This window comes from Chroicocephalus ridibundus, chromosome 1 (assembly GCF_963924245.1).
Source record: "Chroicocephalus ridibundus chromosome 1, bChrRid1.1, whole genome shotgun sequence".
Lineage (NCBI taxonomy): Eukaryota > Metazoa > Chordata > Aves > Charadriiformes > Laridae > Chroicocephalus > Chroicocephalus ridibundus.
In genome coordinates this window covers 1,071,348-1,096,415 of record NC_086284.1, presented here as the reverse complement: position 1 = coordinate 1,096,415, position 25,068 = coordinate 1,071,348, and the positions used below count along the sequence as shown (strand labels likewise).

The 25,068-nt window shown below is 40.3% G+C and overlaps 1 protein-coding gene across 6 annotated transcripts in view; it reads right to left on the bottom strand.

The window, feature by feature from the left end:
- The window catches only part of GRM5 (glutamate metabotropic receptor 5), a 306,735-nt gene that overhangs the window by 66,498 nt on the left and 215,169 nt on the right, over positions 1-25,068 (bottom strand). For all 6 annotated transcript variants that reach the window (XM_063325253.1, XM_063325247.1, XM_063325230.1 and 3 more), the window contains one exon: positions 2,172-2,407. In XM_063325253.1, coding sequence (XP_063181323.1) covers positions 2,172-2,407 — 236 coding nt within the window. The remainder of the gene's footprint in view (positions 1-2,171; positions 2,408-25,068) is intronic.

The window sequence follows — 25,068 nt, the reverse complement described above, 5'->3', positions numbered from 1 at the left end:
ATTATAATCTAGTTTTCTTTCTTTTACTATAGCCATCATGGCCCAGCACTGAATACAACAATAAAGCTGAGGGAAAAGTAATTAGAAGAATCTATTTGGGAAATTAGTCCTTTTCTCTGTTCTTGATTTGCAAATCAGCAGATTGTGATTCTTGCACGTTTCTTCATGTGTTTGACATCCCCAGGTTTTAGGAACCTATTTGAGCTGTGGCTCATTCAGGATCTCTTTGTGGGAAACTGTCCACCGATGCGCGCTGTTCAAACTGAGCTGTTCAAGCTTTATGATTAAGTTGTCTCATATCCATGACTGGGTGACTTCATGTTGAAAATAACATCTCCCTGCATCCCTGAGATAATTTTTTTTCAGCGGTGAATTGTAATTTAGGCACTATAAAAGACTCTGTAGGCAACTACGTTTCACTGTTCGCAATCTTTCATATAAAACAGAAATTAGATTCTCCCAGTGTTGGTAAAAAGTAAGTAAAAAAAGAAACCTAGAAAAGTCAAGTTGAAATGTCATTGCTAACACAGCCCAGTGATAGAAACCAGGTCTTTATTAGCCTGTATCCAGCCATGCCCACTGTACTGACATCTCAGGAAAGAGATCTACATTATTATGGGGAAATCAATGAAGTTTACTGCTCAATATGCAGTAGCTGTCAATAGTGCAAATAAAACCTGTGTCAGGCTGTGTTGGAAGGGTAGCAAAATAAAAATAACGGAGAAAAGTCAGTTGAATGTTGAAGGTGCACACTGAGATTTTGAGATTCCCAGATTCAATTTCCAGCTCAGGCACAAACTTCCTCTGCAACCTTGTACAAATTGAAGGATGTTAAGTGGGACTTAGGTGGGGGTTTTTGTTACGTAAATCCAAGACTTTGATCCTTAAAGCTATTTCTTGTTCTCATGGGTGTGTGGAAGATATCGACATTTTTAGGAGGAAAGGTCCCTTGGGACTTAGAGCTGTGGTTGGGCTAATGTCCAGACTGGCACCACCTTATGGCCTGTCATCGACACGATGCCCATTGTCTTGGTACTGCTTGGCATCTCATGAAATAAAGAGTAAATAACAGAAGTAATAAAAAAATCATAGAATGGTTTGGGTTGGAAGGAACCTTAAAGACCATCCAGTTCCAACCCCCCTGCCCTGGGCAGGGACACCTCCCACCAGACCAGGCTGCTCAAAGCCCCGTCCAGCCTGGCCTTGAACCCCTCCAGGGATGGGGCATTGACAGCTTCCCTGGGCAACCTGTTCCAGTGTCTCACCACCCTCACTGTAAAAAATTTCTTCCTAATATCTAATCTAAATCTCCCCTCTTTCAGTTTAAAACCACTACCCCTTGTCTCATCACTACACCTCCTGATAAGGGGTCCGTCCCCGTCTTTCCTGTAGATCCCCTTTAGGGACTGGAAGGCCGCTATAAGGTCTCCCCGCAGCCTTCTCTTCTCCAGGCTGAACAACCCCAGCTCTCTCAGGCTGTCCTCACAGCAGAGGGGCTCCAGCCCTCAGATCACCTTTGTGGCCCTCCTCTGGAATCACTCCAACGAAACCAGAAAAACACACTACATTTTTCTGGGAAAAAATGGTTTTGCCACTGTTTTGCAAAAATGACAAAATGTTGTGGCAGTTTTTTCTTAAATCAGTACAATTTAATGAAAAAGATCAGCTTAAAGTAGCATTTCCAGAAATGACTCATGGCTGAAAGGAAACCTAATGAAATCTTTCAAGCCAGCTAGTCTTCTACCTGAAGTACACAAATAGTCATCATTACCAGATGGACTTCAGATAACTTTTAGTATATTAGCTGTCTCATTGTTCCTGTGAAGTAAACCAATATGATTAACCCTGTTCCAGAAAAGAAGCATTGAATTTTGGATTACAGCATTTGAAAGCATTTTGATGCCTATGAAGGTAAGGTAGAATCAAGTTTTTCAAGTATAGAGAGGCGTTAGGTACTGATTCGCTAGCTGTTTGTTTCTTTAGAGATCTGAATACTTTTAAAATTGTGGTTGTCATCATTTTGGAAAGAGCCAGGATGGTGACTCAAGCCTCTTTCCTTCCAACACCACTCACTCTTCCACCAGACCAGGCTGCATCACTCCAACATGAACCGTTTACACCAGACATTCAGTCATGCTGGTTTATACACTAGAAGAAATAAATTCACTTACTTGTGCAAGTCTTGTTGTATTTAGGGTTCTCTTGAGGAAACCCTTCCAACCGGCACTGGAACCTGTGCTGCCAAAATTCCTGAAACCATGGATTTCGGTGATTGGTTTCTGGCCGAAGCTGTAGGTAGTAATCGTCAAACCATTTCACATCAGGAGACTGGAGCTTGATCGTTATTCCACCGACAGCTTCACGCTGATACCCTTCTGTCACATCGTACCTGTCTGCCCAGCCATCACTGCAGAGATAAATGAAAGACAGGCAACGTTAACCATTCAAAGGAATATGAAAATAATTTTCTTAAAAACAAAATTCAGAGTCTAAGACCGCACACCCACACCTGTGATTCTGAGTGGAGTTTAGTAAAGCATCTGTAATACTTCTAGTAGATTAATTCAGTGTTTTCTTTTTCCTTGCATTTTCTTGTCATTGGCACCTTCTACTTAGATGATATATTCTTCATCCTCCGCTTCAGGTAATTGAAGCAACGTTAAAAATCACGGATCCTGAAATCTGCCAGGTATAAGCACATCTCTGCGTCATGCTAAGCCTCACTGAGCTCTGGGGAGAAAATCCTGGACTCAGTGCTTTACTGAACCGGGATGATGCTACTCCTACCTGAAAGGAGGTGACCTCAAGGACAGGACCTCTGGCAGTGCGGAGGGCAGGACTGTGTCGCAGACCATGCCTATACTGCACAACGGAGCACGGCACAAAGAGCCAGAAGCACATTTCGAATGGGCTGACGCTGCTCAAGCAGAAATACCAGCTCAGGGCTTAGATGCTGAGACAGTATGGCGTTGCATCTCAAGCAATAAATCCTCTCTGAGAACATGACTAACGAAGCCAGGCAGAGCATCACGCAGATCCACGTGTTGCTTCTGTTTCTTGGTTGTTGGTGGCTGGAGAATTACGAGCTCCCGTGACACTGTCCCACACACAGAATTTTAAACCCCTTCTGCTCACCTTTCTGCATGCAACACTCTGACCGCAAGTAGTCAGAAGTGACTGAAAACTGAAACCAAACAAAATGTCACAAATTTCTCAGGGTAATTCCCCCTCCCTGTTTTCACAATGGACTTTCTTGACAGTACTGACATTTGCAAAGTTGCACTAAAGGTGTACGTATCTCATTAGAGCATTGCAGGTTTCTGCTGGTTTATGGTGAACGTGATATTTCAGTTACAGTTAGAGAATTGCAGAAGAATCTGATAGGGATTTTTTCCCCTCTAAAAGACACTGATGTTAATGACTATAAAGAGCACCTTTAAATCCCAAAGGTCGAATAACTGAAGGATAAAAAATAAGCTTAATTTGTCTTATTGTAAAACTTCACGAGTTGTTCAGAGCTAGCCCTAACTATTTTAAGTTAGTCATAGTGTAACTGAGGTAAGTGACCTTTATCGGTATGTTGTTCTATTTTGATCATTCGCTGCCTGCCTTAAACTTTGCTCCTGTATCGCAGAGCACGTGGGAAGGCTCCTGCACCTTCCCTGGTCCCTACATGGGTAACACGCAGAAGTCAAGACATCAGACAGTAACTCCTTCTGCACGAGACCCTGTTTTCACTGAAGCCTGGACTCTTGACCACATCTTACTAGCACAGCTGCAATGTCAACAAGTAGCAGCTCCACCAGTGGCAAAAGTAATATCCAGTGTCTGGAACGGACATGAAGGGACTGTTAAACAGACTTCAGATTTCAAATGCACGAATTTACTCGGCACAAAAGAGTAAAATAGGCATTCATGAAAGGAGAAAGGTGAGCACTGGTGTTCTGCTCCAATACGGCACTTGGAAAGTCTACCTCCAAGCTTAGATCCAATCAGGGCTGCACACAGGTATTAATGTTCCCGCCACACTCGGGATGCTCAGTACAGGCAAACACTCCCCACCTTCCACCAGCACTATTTACTGGACAAAGAGTTAGAACCATTTATGGGTTGTTTTGTGATAAAAGCCACAGAAGTTTTTTTTTTAAATTTATGAGTGATTCAACCTTTTCTTTGAAACATTCATCTTCATCCTTGGCAAGTTTTTAAGCAGTTTTATCCATCCTCATAAAATCTGACAGCAGGAAGTGATAGGTTTTCCGTAGTGTGCTTTTTTTTTTTTAAACTGAATAGAATTTAAGAGAATTAGAGCTGTGCTGTCAGTATCCCAGCTTTATGAGTTGTCTGGTAAAAAACTTATAAAAAAACTGTTTTCTTGTAATTAATGTCCTTATCATTTTTCAGAGGAACAGTTTTGTAGATATAATCCAGCAGTGTTATAAAATTTATAGTATTACTTTATGAATAGTTATCGCCTCTAAGAAGATTTGCAACAGAGATACCATTTTATAACTTCAAGTCATTAAATAAGACAGAAATAACAACTTCATATTACACAACCCTTCTTCTCAACTTTTCCACAGAAAGACTTCTTAATTCAGCAGAGCGGCTTGTCATTCAAATGAGTATTTCAGTTTAGCTTCTGGGGCAAAAGGCTTTTAGGAGAGTTATATAAAAGACGTACCCACAGTGCGTATTGCAGAGACAACAGCGCGGAGGTAACAGAGCCTCAGAGAGACAAGGTGGCAAGGCAAGTGCTAAACTAATATCTAAAGGCCAGCGAAAGAGGAGTAGGAAAACGGGCTTGCATTAGTATAAAAAAGCACCAGTAGCGTGTGATATTTAAATTCTGCACCCACAGTAGAGGAGCAACACTTATGAGATCTCAGTGACAGGATGATAGAGATGTGTTTGGGCTATTAGACCCGTGACACCCTCTGAACTCAGTATGGCGTGAAGAAGAGGGAGAGGGGACAGAGAGGGAGATACCTGCTTAATGTCACAGTCCTGCCTGTCCCTCCTTAAACCTTCTTTCTTCTCCTAGTGACTTCATTTTCTGTAGTAGCTGTTGACATCATTGCACTCCATTGGCGGTTGCATTATGACAGATTCAAAATGGTATTACCCATCGTTAAATTTACTGGTTCAACTGAGTGATGCTGTAGCACCAGAAATTGGCTGTGGCAAGGAGCTCCAAATGAGTATAATGAAGGCTGGTTACCACCAACACAGTGCAGGACTGTGTGCTGGTGAAAGAGATGTTTCTTTATGTTAGCAGTGGGATGTATAGGATATTTAGGTGAACAAGGGGTTAAGAACAGCTTCCTCATAGGTAGTAAAATAATCCCAGGTGAACAGTATTCCAGTAATGATTATGAAAGAGTCCAAATAGATTAAATAGGGCATGGATATCCTCAGCAGGTCACTACACAAGTTCATTTTTTCTCCCTTGCACAGACACTGTGCTTTCCAGTTTTATTCTGATTAGGTGATTCTGGTTATTAGAAAGAGAGGGTGCTGCTTTTTAACTAATGGGCAAATGTCCTTAAAGTGATCCCTCCAGGACTTGAAGACAGAACTGCCCATGAAGAAACCCTGCTGTGAAAGAAAGCAGTAGTTGTACAGCTGCAGCACCAAAAGTAAGAGCCCCTTGCTGAGATGTCTGTCAGGCGTACGCAGTAACGCGTGTATCTCGTTCATCAGCTGGCCAGGGTAGAAAGCTGTCAACAAGGTAAGAGGACTGTGACATGCGCAGATCTGGCTGCCCTCAATATTACACCCACACTCAGCACAGTGGCAAATGGTCTTTCGGGATCGTGATGTGTTTTCCCCTTATCTTTTGTGTCTATAGTCTTGGCCGTCAGAATAATGCCTGGTGCATTTTTCTTAAAGCCTGGTGGTGCGATACAGGATAATAACCCACCGTATCAAACAAAATATATCATGTTAATATATATAAAATATATCATGTTAATAACATAAAAAAAAAAGCAAAAAAAGAAAAAAAAAGCAAAAAAAGAAAAATAAAGAAAAAGATACCATTTAAGAAAATTCTTGTGCACCAAAAAAAATAAGAAATCCCAGAATGAAGGAAAAAGAGAAAAATGGCTAAATGGCTCTTACTGTTGCAGTACTAGCAAGAGACGAACTTGAAACACGAGGTCCATTATCATAATGTTCTTTATCTGTTATCAGATCTTATTTGCCTGTGTACATTGTCCCAGCTACTGGGTTTCGAAGGACATGCCAGGCCAATGGAGATTTTAGTGCAAAAATATCCTTCAGCAAACAGAGGGGAAGAGTTCTGCTCTTTTGTTTAAGGTCTGCTTAGTTTACTTACAGTAAATCACAACATAGCTTTATATCACAGAAAGGGTCCAATAAATGACGTGACAGAGCCACCAATATTTACAAAATTTACTAATGAATAAATGTAACAATTAATGAATAAACGTAAATACAATAAAATAATTCAATGCTTTAGGTCATTACTATACATAAAGTTACTTTTAAACATCTGAACAGAAAAATTGAGGCAAAAGAGACCCTGTTTAAGTGATGGGATTGCACAGCCATGATCATGGATCGTGAGCAGCCTGCTCGCTTCCTCCCCCACAACCCTGGGTACTAATGGTAGGGAATAAGTCTTCAGACTCCTCCAGCTAAGGGTACCTGAACAAGCAGGGCTTTCACTGTAGGACCGGTTATACTGTATGTACACAGAAGATAGAGGTGCAGACGTTATAGGATTATGTTTGCTATGGTAAAATGTGAGAAACTTCAGTGTGGCTTCCTGGATTTTCTGTGTTTTGCCCTTTCCCATCTTTCCCATCTTCCATGTGAAACAGCCAGCACCAGTAAGGTCTTCCCCAGTTGTTGTGCTGGCATCAATCCACTTTGCCTATCATACACAGGGATTATGGGAGGAAGGAAAAGCAATCTTTGACACTAAAGTGTTGATACCCAAGAAAAATGAGATGCAGGACTGCGTCTGTTGTAAAGAAATCTCCACCTGTTTGAATGAAGTCCTTTTTTTTTTTTTTTTTTTTTTCTGGACAGAATCACCATGGAGGGGGGAGAACATTCAGGTGAAGCACCACAGGAACAAGCTCATGTTTGGAGCATTATGAAGAGGCTATCAGAAAGACGCTTAATGATTATAAAGACCATCCAATATGCATGATGGTGATGACTGCTTTGGGCTCATACAGTGCAGTCAAGAAATTGCCGGCCCTCCCAAAAAACATTTACAAAAAGGTGAAGTTAGTCAATCCCTGTCAACAATGATGTAAGCATTTAATTCCACAAAACATCTTCAAACAGATAAGATGGACGTTGATTCAAGAGCGCTCCACATCTACTAGGTAAGTAGCGTGACTATCAACAGCATGGAGTATGCCACTAATGTCAATCTGCTGTCGAGGATAACAGGGATTCAGGGGTTTGCAGAGCTGATTGACACCTCCTACAGGACTAGCAAATGACTAGAGTTGCACATCACTGTAAACAGGACAAAGGAAAAGAACTACTGTCAGTTTGAACTAGATAAGAGAATGTGGAAAGTTGGGAGTTGGAGGGGGAGTTGGACTAGATGATCTCTAGAGGTCCCTTCCAACTCTGAAGATTCCGTGATTCCGTGATTCCGTGAAACCCTTAATTCCATAATAAGGTTTGTGTGAGACAACAAAATTGCTCAGAAGAGATCATTAGGCACACATAAATACAATAGATAATATAAAAAAAGATTTAATGTGTTCAGGAAAAGCAGGCAAACAGAGGAGGAAGGAGGCGTTGCCTCATACATCAGGGTTTCAGTTGCAGAGTTGCAGAACAGAGAAGGAATTAGGGTTATTGACTGCTGGTCATGATTACAGGTGACAAGTATATGGTCCCTCCTGTGATAAGTGCCTGATTAATGCCATCAAATCTGGGAGGTGATGGGGAGAAAGGCTTTTGTCAGCTGCTACCAGAACATTCTCCAAAGCACAGAACTTACTGATAATGAGGGGTAGGAGAATAATGCAGTAGTTTGTCTATCAAGTTCTTGGAAAGCCTAGAAGGCAGTACTTGGACACAAGCTGTACCTGGTGACAAGAAAGCAGAGGCTCTGCTGTAGGTGTCTAATCAGTGGGTGGGGACTGCTTGAGAAGGTTAAGACAAAAGGCAAATTGGGTGAGAACAATCATGAAAAATAGCATTTGTGACTTTTAAAAGAGCAAAGAGGAAAAATAGTAGACTTCATGAAGCCTAGAAAATTTTAAGGTTAGATCTGTTGTAAGGAATGTGTAAGGAATTGAAGAATTAAAAGGACTGAATTAAAAAGTGCCATGCAGAGGAAGGATAGGAGACGAAGTAAGACACTAGTGTGCCCATATCAAAGATGGAAATATATGAAAAGCAGAAGCAAGTTCAGGTTTTAAAGGATCAACATGAAAGGAAAACATTAGGTAGCGATAAAATGAGAAAGGTCAAGGCACAGAACTAGCCGCAACAAACAAGGGACATCAGAAGTAACAGAGAGCAGTTCTCTAATGATTTTATTGTGAGAAGAAGAATAAAGAAAGTGTTGGCCTGCAGTTCACTACAGGAAGAAAGCTACTAAAGACAAATCCAGGACGGCCTTTAGCATCAAACTTCAAAAAAGAAAAAGCTAGTGATTAGTGGCAGAGGTAAAGCGTCAACCAAAAAATTAGAAGGTGATCTAGAAAACAGTCTTGATTGAATTAGCTGAAGATTTGTAGCCTAAAGAACCAAACACCATACTAGGGGAGAGATGTGATAACTGTCTTCAGGTACATAAAAAGCTGCAGCAAAAAGATCATAATTTGTTTATCATGTTGATGTAAGCATTCACGACTTAAACTGTAAGGAGGAAGACTCATTTTAGACACCAGGAAAATACTCCTTACAGTAAAGATCATGAGGCTCTAGAAGAGCTTGGAGACTTTTGGGGGTGTCAGAGAACAAGTCAGACAAACATCCATCTGATATAAATGGCCCTGCCTTCACGGAATCACAGAATCATAGGGTTGGAAGGGACCTCTGGAGATCACCCAGTCCAACCTCCTGCCAGAGTAGGGTCACCCACAGCAGGTGGCACAGGAACGCGTCCAGGCGGGTTTGGAATGTCTCCAGAGACGGAGACTCCACCACCTCTCTGGGCAGCCTGTGCCAGGGCTCTGCCACCCTCACAGCAAAGAAGTTCCTCCTCATGTTTAGGTGGAACTTCCTGTGCTCAAGTTTGTGCCCGTTACCCCTTGTCCTGTCCCCGGGCACCACTGAGAAGAGCCTGGCCCCGTCCTCCTGAAACCCACCCTTTAATTATTCATAAGCGTTGATAAGGTCCCCCTTCAGCTGTCTTTTTTTCAGACTGAAGAGACCCAAATCCCTCAGCCTTTCTTCATCAGAGAGCTGTTCCAGTCCCCTCAGCATCTTGGCAGCCCTTTGCTGTCCCCTCTCCAGCAGTTCCCTGTCCTTCTTGAACTGGGGAGCCCAGAACTGGACACAGCACTGCAGATGCGGCCTCACCCTCACCAAGGCAGAGCAGAGGGGGAGGATGACCTCCCTCCACCTGCTGGCCACGCTCTTCTTGATGCAGCCCAGGAAGCCCTAGCGAAGGGAGGACAGTAATCTACCTGACTTCTTGACATCCACTCTGCCTTGCATTTGTATTAGCTTATGATGAGGTTTGACGTATGTCTGGGAATGATGGCTGCATAAAACCCAGTGTATTAGAGAAAGAATGCAAAGAAAGTTAAAATAATGCCCTTCCCTCTCAGTTTCCCCAGCTTCTCATGATGTTTGACCTTCTTTTCTTGTCGTTGTGTTTTTTTTCTCTCTGTAGTTGCTACGGGAAACGTCAACAAACAACAGAAATTGATTTAGGATTAATCATGTGTTTGACTGCACACACATGTAATTCCAATGATGCAGTCAGAGTATGCAGGAGTGTGCAGTGGGTCACACAGCTGTGCCCAGCAGAATCAGCACCCCTGTTCTAGAGGGGAAGCACTGAAATTAACCATACAGAAAAACACTTGCTCATGCACAAGATGAAAGAAACAGGGGAAAAAAAATATCTCCTAATTAGAGCTATCTAACATTTTACACAGTCAAGTTATCTTAAATGAAAAGGCATTTTTTCTCTGAACTAGAAATGCTTGTTTGTTACTTTTAAATTCTCAGTCTTCTCAAAATTACTCTAAAAGAAAAAGACATTGTTTAATCTCTTTTTCTTTGTGAAAGGAAGGGGTTTACCTATATTCCCCAAATAACTATATTGCTCAGTATAATTAAGATAATCCTTTGTGTTTTTAAAACAGAAGAGAAATTCTGTGTTCCCTAATTTAGACATTTTGGCCAACAGTCTGAAGTAAACACCGGTTTGGCAGTTTAAGGCCGCCCACTCAGTTTTGAACATCCATAGCGGCCATTTGGTATTATTGTCCCTATAGGTACGATTTGTTACTCTTTTAAGTCCAAATCACCTCAGTCATGGGAACTGACACTCTAATAGCAATTAGTCAATGATAGGACATCAGATCTGAACAACAGCAAAGTGACTGCACAAGTTGACTTGCCTACACACTAAATGGATGCAGGTTTTATTTTTAAACATTACAAGTCTTTTATACTGTTTATGACGTTTCTTAAATCTCAGTTATATGGTTCAGATTTTTCTTTATAATGTTGACTTCAATTAATGTTTTCAGATTCTTGAGAAGCCATCCAAGGAAGCAGGGAAAGTCTGCAACTTTTGAAGGCCAGTTGGACTAGAAAAGTTTTAAAGAAGAAAATTCTACACTGAGAAACAGATTAAATAGAAAGTATAAATGATTATTTTTCCATTCAGTACCACCATATCCTTCAAGGACAGCTTCAAATTTAAGTACTCCTGAACAATGCCAATGCCTGTTATGTTTTTGTTGTCTTTCCATTCAGCGTCCTGGCAGCGCGAATCAGAATTTGAACTTCATTGTGCCGAGAAATGAATCTATAGAGAAAAATACATGATGCTTGACTCGAAGAGTTTATGAAAATTATAATCAGCCTCAAAATTTAGCAAGTGTGTGTCGGATGGTAAAAGAGGAGCAGAACAACCACGTGACACCGTGCAGATTGGCAGTTCCCAAAACTACTGCAACTCTTTTCAGTCGCTGCATTATATGAGACTTTGACTACAAAGTCACTTTAAGTTTATTGTAACAATAAGTCAAGCAGCAGTGAATTGCAAATAGGACTTTTTGGCCATCAGGGAGATTTTTGTTAGCTGCTCACTTTAGAAAAGTTAATCAGTTATACTCCACCAAGGTTTCAGGTGTGTACGATCAAGTTACCAAGATTTACAGGGGAGGAGCTAGAGTACATTTTCTGCCTTCCATACTACATCTAACATACTGAAATGTGAGACCATCGTCCTTAAAGGGTGTGTGGTCTTAAGACTTTATTTGGATTGCTTAAGCAGCAAACGATGATACACGCTAAAGTGAAAAGTAGGTATTTTAAGCTGGTTTTTCCCAAAGCACATGCAAATTTCTTCATGACATAATGCATTCCATACAGAACCAGCTGACCTACCCGCACCTAATGCAAATGCTATGCAATATGTGTGTGCTGTTTGCAAATTATTTTAATGCTTTTTTGCTCTGCATCACTGAAACCACTGTAGGATTTTTTATTATTTTTTTAAAGTAAAAAGGTACATATTGCCTCTGACATACACAAATCCCAAGACATGGATCCCAAGACATGTCTACTGGATAGGTCCATCAAGTAACTCGCTATACCAAAAGCAACTTTCCAGCTATTGGCTCTGGACAAACTGTGGTCACTGAAACGTCTTGAGTCAGTAACAGTGAGCTGGGGAATGCAGCTTTAGGATCCCTGTGAAAACTGCCTGGAATATTCAGCCCACATTTCAAAACCATTGTTTCTAAGATTAGACAAAATGCTAAGAGACACACGCATACAACAAAAATATACTCCCCACCCTCCCTTTTGTAAACAGTTCCACTTATTTTCTAAATCGAAAACGCAGCAGTATCTTGGGATCAGTTGAGCTGATTTCTTTTTCTCTAAAGTCCCTCCCCGTTCAGTCCATAGCTAAAGCTATTACAGTTAATGAGTACATTCATTAAGCTGCAGACTGGTCTTTTTTGTTATGCAAAAATCTGTTTGCAGGCCACATAATGATGATGGAAACTGCTGCTCTGCCCACGTGTAATCACTCTCCTGCCGAAAATCTGACCTATAGCATTTGAGAATATATTTGAGAATTTTTCTCCACCTGTGTAGGAGTTTGTGGACTGAGTGCCTGTCTTTAATTTTCCTTTCATTGTATTTCCCTGCTCTTTCAGGGTTTTTTCTATATCTTAAAAGCTCTAAAAATATTAAAGAGTCCTCATTCTCTGCTGCAAAGCACTGCCAGTCTTGCAAAGGTAAATTTGTTTAATTAATATCAGAGGGGCGGACCTGCTTTTGGTGAGAGCTGTAAATTGTTGCATTTTGATGAGTTCATTTTATAATTACTGTGTACGCAATGAATGGGGATTCTTGTCTTGCTGCCTGTCTTTTTTTTTTAGATTGCAATTCCTCATCTTTGTCTTCCTTTTCATGCATATTATAAAGATAAATGAATTTAAGGGTAATTCAAAGGAAAGAAATGAACTGATTATTTTTAGGCAGCATGACACACTGTTTTCTACAAGATGATATCTAGAAGAAGTAGCTATGCAGTGAATTTGGCAGATATCTTGCACGGGATTACTGTACTAATTACTTGCAGAGTATCCAAACTTCCCCAAACTGAGAAAGGTTGAGATGGCAATTTGAGAGATTGCTAGTCTTTAGCGACATCTAATTTGCATGAAAACAGAGAGTTTTGCAGCTGTCTGCATCTGTAGTCCAGAGCTGCAAGTAATTCGGCCTGACTGCAGGCCGGTCTATGGCAAAATAGTTTCCACTGTGTGATGCCGCGTCTTCATGCTTGCAAGCTCTCGTAGCTAATCAGATAACTGGAGGAAGTTATAACCGTACACACAAGTTGTATGGGCTGTCCCCTGAGCTGAAGAGAAATTTCACTGAATGCCGCCCCTTAAAACACCAAGGATATTCAACTTTTGCAGTATGCTCTCTTGAGTCATGAATAATTCTTCAGTGAGGAGAAAGAAAATATTTGACATATTACGAGGAAGAAAGGCATTTTCTATGCCTAGACAACTTTAAAAGGTCTTATGGTTGTTTTTCCTAAGATACAATGTAAAACTGTGCTACAATTTAAGCCCCTCACTTTTTTACTGCCTTTGTTTTAAAGCAACCATTTGCCCAGACTTCCATGTTTGTCTAGACTAAATAAACCCAGTTCTTTCCAACTTTCCTCTCAAGAGCTGTCTTCTAAGCTTGCTGTCATTCTGCGTCTCATTCTTCCTGGAAGCGCCCAGCTGGTCCTTGTCTCTGCAGACTTCGTGCTACCGTGGGATGCTCTGAAAGTGCTGACAAACGGTGTCAAGGATGTGACCTGGAATGAGCACCAAAATGGGAGCTCTGTGGACTAAATGTGGACTCTCCTGTTGTGTTCTGTATAGACAGAGAGATGTCCTATCCCAGGCTGGGGACCCTCTCATACTTGTCCACATTCCCATGCTGAAGTCAGCAGGCAGTTCCCATACTGCGGCCGGCCTTCTCCCTGTAGCTACCAGGAGGAACTGCTGAGTCTTCAATAATAGTAGAATCGTGGAATCATAGAATCATAGTTTGGGTTGGAAGGGACCTTTAAAGGTTATTTGGTCCAACCCCCTGCAGTGAGCAGGGACATCTTCAACTAGATCAGGTTGCTCAGAGCCCCGTCCAACCTGACCTGGAATGTTTCCAGGGATGCGGCATCTCCCACCACTCTGGGCAACCTGGACCAGTGATGCACCAACATCACTGTAAAAAATGATTTCCTGATACCTAGCCTAAATCTACCCTCTTTTAGTTTAAAGCCTTTCCTATTGCAACAGGCCCTGCTAACAGGTTTGTCCCCATCTTTCCTCTAGGCCCCCTTTTTAAGTACTGAAAGGCTGTAATGAGGTCTTCCCAGAGCCTTCTCTTCTCCGAGTTGCACAAACAGCCCCAACTCTTTCAGCCTGTCCTCACAGGAGAGGTGCTCCAGCCCTCTGATCATCTTTGTGGCCCTCTTCTGGACTCTCTCCAACAGGTCCATGTCCTTCTTGTGCTGAGGACTCCAGAGCTGGACGCAGTACTCCAGGTGGGGTCTCACCAGAGCGGAGTAGAGGGGCAGAATCACCTCCCTTGACCTGCTGGCCACACTGCTTCTTAAGAAGGGTGGAGAGAGGAAGAAAGCTTGATGAATGGTTTCTTTGCATGATGACATGTTAGGAAAAGAGGGATAGGAACTATTTTTTCCAGTTACACATTAGATATGGACTGCCAAAAGGAGGAGTAAAAGCAAAGGAAGGAGTGTGTGCTGTAGGAAATTTAAAATTTATTTGGGAATTGGCCATCAGACGTTAGAACTTCTTCCATCACTGCTTTGTTATAGGGTAGAAAGATTACTCCTTGACGTATATTTTCCAACCATGGCAGCAGCTTTTCTTTTCAACGATGCTAATGCTGTTGACTCATATTTATAATTCACTCTAAGCTCCTCAAACTGCAAATTTCTCATAATGACAGCCAAAAAACACCAGTTACATAATGTCAGCAACAGAAGAAATACAGGAAAGAAAAAAAAAGATTCATCTTTAAAACTTTTAAATCAAATATGTATTTTTATTGTGAAAATACTGATTTTTATCTTCCTTAGAAAGCCTGATTTCAGTATAGCTTCTCAGGCACTGAAATGTAATGAACAATGCAATGCAATGCTATGTACCGACTTAGCCTATATGAGCAAACACACACAAAAAGTCATGTACAGGAATCGTGTATTGGTAGAAATGATAAGCAAAACTCTACTATCTTGAAACGCTGTCACAAAGCTATTTTCTGCGCATCCCCTGCACCTGAAATGGAAACATCTCTGGGATGACCCTGAGTGCAGGAGGATTCTCTGTTCTACAGCAGCACTAAATACAAGCCAATGCTATATTTCTACTCACAGTTGACCTTGCTTGCACTGACTGAGGGGATTTTTCATTATATCAAGGCCACCAGGAGGAAAATAGCTTATTCTGAATCAGAATTATCTTGTATTAATGTTTCCAGGGGCCGTCAGTAATGGAATGATTCTCCATTAGACTTCCAAGCACCACTTTTATGGGTATGCAACAACAGTCTTTATGATAAATTCCAACATAGTCATATGAATGAACAGATAATTAAGAGCCTTACTACTTAAAAAATATTTCAGAAATGGGTAAAAATCTGATTTAAGTAAAACTATTCACTTACGTAACAAAAAATTCAATACACATAAACATATGTATATACATATGTATATGCACTTACAGGCACTGCTCTTCACCACTGCCATGGGTCTCCTCTCTGCCATGAATTCTGATTTAACACGTGGCATATGTATCTATATATCTATATAAGTATACATAAATCTGTATTTAATTCCAATGAGTATATATTTACAGCATTTTTAGCCTGAAAAAAGTAGCATGTAATAGAAAAACTCCTATGTCTGTATACCAACTATTACGTTCCTTTTTTTGGTATATATTTGTAAAATTATTAATCCTATTATACCACTATGAAATGTACTTCAAAGCATCTTATTGTTTCTGTAGAAGAATACTTTTAATGATAAGTAATATACTTAATCTTTGGATGTATAAACAAGGAAACTTTGGAGACTTAAATTTGAAAAAAAACATAAATATATGTCATATTTCAGCACTTACTTTGAATAATAATGCAAATATTGATACTAAGCCTTATTACTTTTGAGACAATTTGTCTGTTTTTAACTAACCACAAACTTTGGGGTGAATCTCAATGTTGTGCTCACACATAAACAATGTGAACATGGAAGAAAATGGTGAGGGCAATATGTTAACAACATTATTTGTATTTTTAGCCCCTATTTTAAAACCATACATATGTAGAAAGGTTCCATTCATTTAATAGCACAGAGCTAAGCAGACTCTTACTTTTTTGTAAGTCTTAAATCTCCAGACTTCAGCGTATGCTCTATAGTAAATCTAGAGAGACTAATATAAAATTTGTAGTTCTCCAGCGGATAGCAAATTCTTTGTGTGCAAAGATTTTAAAATGACAGGTGTTATGTGGCATTTTTTCAGAGAAAGAAAAAGTAATTTCAAGCCAATAATTGCAATAATTAGCACACATTTAATTAATCAAAAATACAAAGAAATTAATATCCACCGTCTCCCAGGGAATCAGTAATTTCAGTGATTTTTTTTTTAACACCTTGTTCAGCAAAATGAGCCAGATATAACATAGGAAACCAAGTCGGACCAAGAATAATGACCGTAGCAGGGTAAATATGCTGAAATCCTCCTCCTGCTGAAGCCACCTGAAGCTTTGCCGCTGAGATCAGTCAGGACTGCCTTCCTTGCTCTGTGCTCAGATCAAGACACATCCCTCTAATTAATTCAGTGCCTGCCTTCAGATAATATAATGTGTGATGGCCAGCTCTTCCCTTGAACTCACGTCGGTACTACCCGCAGATAGTCAGAGAATTGAATTATAGAACAGCTTTATAAGCCCTTCATCTTCTAAAACTCAGTTCAGAATAACTCGGGTGTCATAGGCTATAAACGTGAAGTTCTTTCAGTCAGCTGTTTGTGGAGGTAGACGCAGGCTTTAATGATTATCAGAGGAGGAACGTCACTAGAAAAGTTCATTGTCATCAGAAGGAAGAAACTGTGTCAAAGACCTTGCAGCCTGACGATTTCATCACCTGCTCTACCGCATTCAAAGCCAGCTTCTTCTTGAAAATAGTGTGCCATAATAAATATGCTGAAATGACAGAGCTAATCTACAATATGTACATCTCCAGACTTGAGAAGTCTGGACTAAAGGATGCTTTGCTGCAGTGAAACACAAATCTCTTACAAGATTCAGAGCAGATCTACACAGGAATACAGTCGTATCTTGGTGGCACAAAGTAATGTGGAATCAGAGAGTGATTTCCTTTGCTGTGTTTCTTTTGCTGAAGCAGCTTGTATTCCTCATTTCCACAGAAAACAGATTTAGAAGCATCATTTTCAGAAGAGAATGCATGTCTGTGCACTCAACTAATGCACGTCTGTGCACTCAACTCCAGCCGGCCGGTGCTTGGAGTTAGGCATTTTAAGTGACCAGAATTCCCACAGTGAGGCATTGCCTTGATTTCTGTGTGGACGTCCCCACAAACATGACAAATTTAGTGCCATAAATACACAGAACTTGCTTTATTATACCCAAACCACAGCTCACCAAGCCCAGCATTCTCTCCCCAATGGTGTTCAGTAAAAAAATCTTATATTCAGACAAGACCCAAAGCAGATTTTGAAAGAGTTTAGCCAACACTAAGTCACATGTTCTACCACTTTAATGGGTGAGGATTTATGTCAATAGCAGAAAGCAATAGAATTCTGGTCCAAAGTGGTCTTTAGGCATAAGGGATCATTCCAATTTGGGTGAAGTTAAGAGTGTAAGTCGTACAACTTTTTCCTAAATCACTTCCAAAATAAGGAAATCTTAAAAAAAGGTGCAGCCAGTGGCTTCTTGACCATCTTTTGGGATGTCAGAAAAAATCTGAACTTCTCTCAGCATAAATACCGCTGAGATTTCTTTAAGCTGCAATGACCCATGTGGAGAAGGAATTTTAAAATATTGTGGGAGAACTCACAGATACAAAGACCAGAAGAAGCCATTAGATCAGGACCATTACGTTTTGCTTAGTTACTCTGCTGAAGTGGGCCTGATTCTTGCTGAGGAGCAGTTTTATGGCTCCTTTATTGTACTGAGTTGGCAGAGACTGGCCTTCACAAAAATAAGAATGAGGCCCAGGGGTGATCTGCACCTTGGGTGAGTAATTGCCTTCTGCATAAGAAATTTGCTTAAAAATGCAAGTACCCAACATATAATGTTGAAAACTGATGCAATCCAGAATATACTTGAGAGAAAAAGCATACAAATGTGATGAGATGATCGCACTTGGAGTAAAAATGTGTAATTTAACACAATATCTGTATCTAACCATAAGTCTGCAAAGAAAGGATTAGGATAGGACTCTCAACCTGCTTGGGGTGAAACTACCGAAAAGAATGTTTATACTCACGCAAAGCCCTTAAGACATCATAAGCAGGCTTTAGGTTTCAAAACCGTGGCTATGGTTACCACCAAGGAATACCACATGTGAAATTTATCAGCACCTCTATGTCTGTCTCTGTAAATGTAGATCTGTCACCAAACCTGCACACTCATCTGCAAATATTGAGATACTCTTTTGGGTTTTCTTGGCTATAACTATGGTAGAAAAGGCTTTGAAAATAAATGAATGTTAATAACCTATAGAAAAAATAATTGCATGTAGGGGTTATCTAGAAAACTTAAATACCTGTTCTATAGTACAATACGACAACAGCTCGTTATTTGGCAATTTTAAAAATTGTATTACAAAATACATTCCAGAATTCAATTATACACAGATGCACATGAACTATGTAAATTTTAGGAAATAGCAATGCAAAACCAAAACCTGATTCTTTTTTGTTAGATAAATTATAACTTCATGAAGTACAGGCTCTTCTGCATTGCAATCATATTTCACAGAGGTTGTTTGAAAAGTGACATTTGAGAAGTACCTTGTTAACATTTCAAAGTAATATGCAAGACATACTGCAAGGCAGTATGATTGCATCTGAAATTTTTTATTACTTTCCTTGGTGTATCCAGGCCTTTGATGTCCTAAACCAATGATAACTTATGATAATAGAGCATAACCTATCATGATTTATCAGTTAATACATAGCAAGGCCTTTCTTTGTGACAGCTGGATAATTGAAAGGTCTCCAACTAAAATGGTAATTTATGCAGCTCACGTGTGCTAATATATTTTTCTAGCTATTCCTCTCTAAATGGCACAATAATTGTAGGGATAGATCCCTTGTTTAAAACATTATATACACATTTCCATTTGATATCCTTTCATTCAGGGTTCACACTGAAGTCAAGGGCAAGACTCTTAATGGCTTCACAGAATCACAGAATCACAGAAACTTCAGAGTTGGAAGGGACCTCTAGAGATCATCTAGTCCAACTCCCCTGCTAAAGCAGGATTGCCCAGAGCACATCCCTCAGGACTGCATCCAGGCGGGTCTTGAAAGTCTCCAGAGAAGGGGACTCCACAACCTCCCTGGGCAGCCTGTTCCAGTGCTCTGTCACCCTCACTGTAAAGAAGTTTTTCCGTGTATTTGAACGGAACTTCCTATGTTCTAGCTTGTGCCCATTGCCCCTTGTCCTGTCACTGGGAACCATTGAAAAGAGTCTGGCACCATCCTCCTTCAACCCACCCTTTAGATACTTGTATGCCATAATAAGGTCTCCCCTCAGCCTTCTCTTCTCCAGGCTAAAGAGTCCCAGCTCTCTCAGCCTTTCCTCATAAGGGAGGTGCTCCAGTCCCTCAAACATCTTAGTTGCCCTACGCTGGACCCGCTCCAGTAGTTCCCTGTCCCTCTTGAACTGGGGAGCCCAAAACTGGATGCAATATTCCAGTTGTGGCCTCTCCAGTGCAGAGTAGAGGGGGAGAATGACCTTCTTCGACCTACTGGCCACAGTCTTCCCTATGCAGCCCAGGATTCCATTGGCCTTCTTGGCAACAAGGGCACATTGTTGGCTCATGGATAATTTACTGTCTACCAGGACCCCCAGATCCTTCTCCTCAGAACTACTTCCCAGCAGGTCCACCCCTAACCTGTACTGGTGCTTAGCATTCTTCCTCCCCAGGTGCAGGACCCTGCACTTGCTTTTGTTGAACCTCATTAGGTTCTTCTCTGCCCAGCTCTCCAGCCTGTCCAGGTCACGCTGGATGGCAGCACGGCCCTCTGGAGTGTCAGCCACCCCTCCCAGCTTGGTATCATCAGTGAACTTGCTGAGGATACACTCTGTATTCAACTATACAGTGAATACACGCTGTATTCAACTCTGTAACTTCAACTATTTATGACTAGCTTTATGGGCAAAACAAACATTGTTTATTGCTGGGAGTAGTTTAATGAATTTATCTGTTAGAGTGTATTTAAACCAAATCCTAGTCTGAATACTCCAAGTACTGGATCATTGATTCCACATTTTATGGATGGAGAGTACATATTCCAGAAATTTGATTCACATTGGTCAGAATGGGCTAAGAGCAACACAGGCTCTGCATATATACTTTGCTTTTCTATATCTTAATTTTTTAGCCCCATAATTTAGTTCCCTAATTTTAGTTCAGTGCCTACAATATTCTAGACATTTCATAAAAGTTCATGGGAATATTTCTGTAACATTACAAATATTGATGAAATCAAATCTGTTTGTCAAATGAAAGAAAAAGTAACCTTTCACTAGATAGACACAATACAGTAGACTGAATCCATGCGCATGCTGCCAAACAACAGTTTGCAACCAAGGAAATGTAAACTTAAAAGGAAATATGAGATCTATGTCACAGCAGATCACTAAGCCATGTTGAACACTGAACGTACTTTCTTGAATGAGAATGTCAAGAGATATTCTTCTGTTTCACTGGCATAAAAGAAATATTAATTAAGGGCATAGACTTGCTTTCCTAACTATGAAAAGCATGAGAAAAGGTGAAGGGAGAAGTACCTATGAAAAGGGGTAAAATTATTAAGGTTATAGTGCCTAAGTAACTTCAGAGCATACAACCAAATAAATGCCATGGCAACTTTTGGTCATGATCTCAAGTCTCACTAGCAGCTTTCATCAGCAGAGTTATGTTATTTAAGAATTGAGGTAATAGGCTGGCAGCAGCCTTATTTTAAACAGAATTATGGTAAGGAAAAAAAATTCCACCCTTTTAAAGTAGTTTATTTTGCTTATTCTACATACACATCTTTTCCGCCATAAACTAATGCTAAATTACGTGGAGTCTTCAGAAGTACCTAACAAAAGTAAATCAATGGACTTACTTGACCTTCTCAAAGAAAGCTTTGAGAAATTTTCAAAATGTTCTAGCTAGTCCAATTCTGCTCTCACTGAGGTAAATACTACCATTTTCAGCAACCTCAAAACGAGCAGAGGAAACAAAGCAATGTGAAGAAAAAGAAAAAAATATCTTCCTAATTGTCCACCCTGTGGGACATTTAAAAGTTTAATAGAAAGAACCTGCATGCCAATTTTAATTCATTTTCATTTCAAAGTCTATTGGCGTATGTTTTCTGGGCCATTTCATCACAATTAATTTGCAACAAAGTTGTTGTGGCTTTTCTTACCAGCTAATCCTGTCAGCAAAACTCTGGCGCATAGTAGCAAACCTGCAGGTCGAGGTGTTTGAAATGCTTTTACTGATCTTTTGAATGCTACTCTGTGATAATTAAATAAGAAGTGATTATTTCAACTGAGAGTTTTATTTGTTTATTTTTAAATGTATGTTGTTTAAAATAATGTTTAGTGAAAGGTCACAGTTCTTTTATTTACTTCTACTTACTTTTTACTCTGCATTAGAGATTGTCCTGACCATTCTTAAAAAAACCAAACAGAATAAATTCATTTATTTTCCTTTGTTAATCTCAGACAGAAGTCTGAGCACCTCACCAAAGAATGCCTAAATTTCATTGGATGCTGATTCTTAATCCTGTTGTAATCGTCATCCTCATCCATTGTTACTCAATAAAATGAAACAAATATTCATCATGAGATCTCTTTTGGCATTCCCTTTCCTATAAGTAATATGTTGATATTGTTTTTTAATAAGACCCTGCCAGAAGCAATTTAAACAGAAAGTGTGCACGGCCATGACTAACCAGTTTGATGGTTATACCGTTAAGCTGGGAGGTGAGGGATTTACAGAACATTTTGGTAATTTCTATGTAGTAGAACAGAAGTAGTGAGGAGACTGAAACCTAAACAGCTCAGAATAACTTCTGAGGAACTTATTGACAGCTCAGTTCAATCTCTGTCCTGACTGGGCAGAGAGGGGAGCTGGTCGAGGGAGGTGATTCTCCCCCTCTACTCCACTCTCGTGAGATCCCACCTGGAGTACTCCATCCAGTTCTGGAGACCCTACTACAAGAGAGATATGGACGTGCTGGAGTATGTCCAGAGAAGGGCCACGAGGATGATCAGAGGGGTGGAGCACCTCGCCTATGAGGACAGACTGAGGGAGTTGGGGTTGTTCAGTCTGGAGAAAAGAAGGCTCCGAGGAGACCTTATGGTGGCCTACCAGTGTCTTAAGGGGGCCTACAAGAAAGTTGGTAGAGGGACTTTTTAGGATGTCGGGTAACGGTAGGACTAGAGGGAATGGATTAAAACTAGAGATGGGTGGATTCAGACTGGACGTTAGGAAGAAGTTCTTCACCATGGCAGGGGGTTGGAACTAGATGATCTTTAAGGTCCCTTCCAACCCTAACAATTCTATGATTCTACAATTCTACGAACACACTTTCCAGTAAGGGTCTTCAAGTCGGACATGATGGAGGGTGGTGCAGCCACAGCCTTGTGAATTCTGGTTTGTTACAGGTGAAATGACTGCAGCGTTCTATGGCAAGTTATTATTTAGCATGTTTCTTCAGAGGTGAAGTCTCTTCTTCTTAGGCTATCAGTCCATGTATCCCTTCCCTCTTGGTAATATCTTGTGAATCTTTTGGCCTCTGTCAAGCAAATATAACAAACCCGTAGTGGTCTCAACGATATGAAGTCTGAAAAAACATTGTGGAAGGCAGCTGTCAGAGAGAGGAAAGGAGGTATTTGTTCTGAATACACTATGGAAGGAAACACCATTGCCACTGAGCTGCTTATGTGGTCTGTGGGGAGGTGGTTACCCAGAGCTAATCACAGTGTTTGCTGACACTTGCCCAGCCAAGAATGCGTGTTCATAGGAAAACTAGCTTCTCCTGTGCAGTCGGACAGAAATTCAGCAATGCATTGTTGTATTTCTGTTGGGGTGGTTTTAGTTTTCTTGGGGCTATAGCAGGGACAGGAAAGACAAAAGGGAAATGCTGTCGGGTAAAAAAATACCGGAAAAAATACCAAGAAAAAATAGAATAATTTTTTTTTAGGTTGAAAAAATACTGTGTTTGAAAATATAGAGATATGTAGTAGGGGCAGAACCACAGTTCACCTTTTGAAGGTGGGTAGGTGGCAACCATGGTGTGCGGACTGCACAGTACTCAGCCATGAGTGATTGTTGGAAACACACGTACTTCATCCTCTGAGACAGGAATGCCAGAAGTGGACAGAAGTGAGCTACAATTTAGTCAAATTAGTTGCAGCGCATGAGGTAAAATTAGGTCTAGACGGCAAACGTGGCCAGCAAAGGCAGAGTGTTAGTGTAAGAAAGGAGCAATAACTTCGGGCCTGAATATAGCAGTAGAAAACCATTTTCCGTAAATAAGTAGGTGCCATACAGCATTACTTCTCTCTTTTTTACCTCTCCCAAGAAGTGAAACTGTATATAAGCAATAAAGTATGAGAAAATGTAAAATAATTGTTCAACTAATACTGTGACAAAAGAGACCAGGCATCGCAGATGTAAAATTTTTCAGGAAAGAACACAGTGATACACAGAAACCAGTTTGACTTCTATTCCTCCACAGTGTTTACACACATTGAGTGGGAAAAGTTTTATAATTTCTGAGGAAATACCCTAATACAAAATGCTATCAATTACGAAGTGCGATCACAACTGAGGTCTGAAGAGGCACCGTGCAGATGGCTCCCCCTAACGTTCAGGCCAAGGAGGTCATGGGCAAGCAGCCACTTGTCCTCCTATAGATTACACAAATATTTGTGGGTTGGTTTGTTGGGTTTTTTTGTTTTGTTTTGTTTTGTTTTTTCTGTTTCTGACAATAAATCAGAGTATCTCTAAGGCTGGAATAGTCTGGGGCGTTACAACTCCCTGTTTACCCACATGGCATTAGTGTAACAAGGGCTGTGAACGATAGCTCCAACAAAGCAAAAATAAAGCAATTTGTGCTGGTAATTTCATAGCTCTCAAAAGTTTTGAAACTTGTCAATACTGCTATGCCTGATGCTAAAATAAGATTATCTCATCACTGCATTTTGTGATATTTGGGGGTTTTATTGTGAGCTCATATTCCCAAAATCTCTGCTATGCTGTGGACCATCCAGCTTTATATAGATTTGGAAGAATGAGATTCTAATTTGTTTAGCGAGATAATATATTTGCTATCTTTAACGAGAAAGGTAATTAGTGAGAGTGATGATCAGAGCACGCTTAGGATGTGGGAGCTTAAGTCTGAATTCTTTGTGGGCTAAAACCCCAAGACTCGTGCTTGTCTGTATTTATACATACATACGTATATGTCAATATTTATATCATCTATATTTTTATAAGTGTTTTAACCACTTGAACAGCTCATAAAAATGTAAGATGAAGAAGAGATGTGGGAAGGTGAAGAGACAAAGATGCCTTAAGCAGCACCTTCAGGGAAAAAAGAAGTCCGAAGTCTTTTTATAGTAGGAACTTGTTTCAAAATAGACTTTGTAGTCAGGGTCTGACGCAGCTGAAGATTTCTTACATTTTGAAATTTTATAGCCCAGACTGCCTTCTAAAGGTGTGCCAAAAGGATAGTAAAGGAAATCTAAGTGCTTTAAGTGAGGATTGCCCAACTCAGAAAGACTTCTAAAATATAACTACTACCTTATCTAAGGTGCTTATATTACTCACAGAAAATTTTGATTGATAAAACAGCTTTTGAAATAGCTTGGTGTTATTCTGAAATCAAGGTGCTTATGTGAGGAGGAAGAATTAGGCAATGGGAATTAAAAAGAAGACCCTTACAAGACAAATAAACGTAGATCCTCAATGTAAAAATACAACTTTAATTCATAGAAAAAACCCCAGCTTGATCCTCTGAAATTCATGAGAAAAAAAGCAAAAGAATGCCAAATTTCCATACTCAATGCAATTAAAAGTGTCAA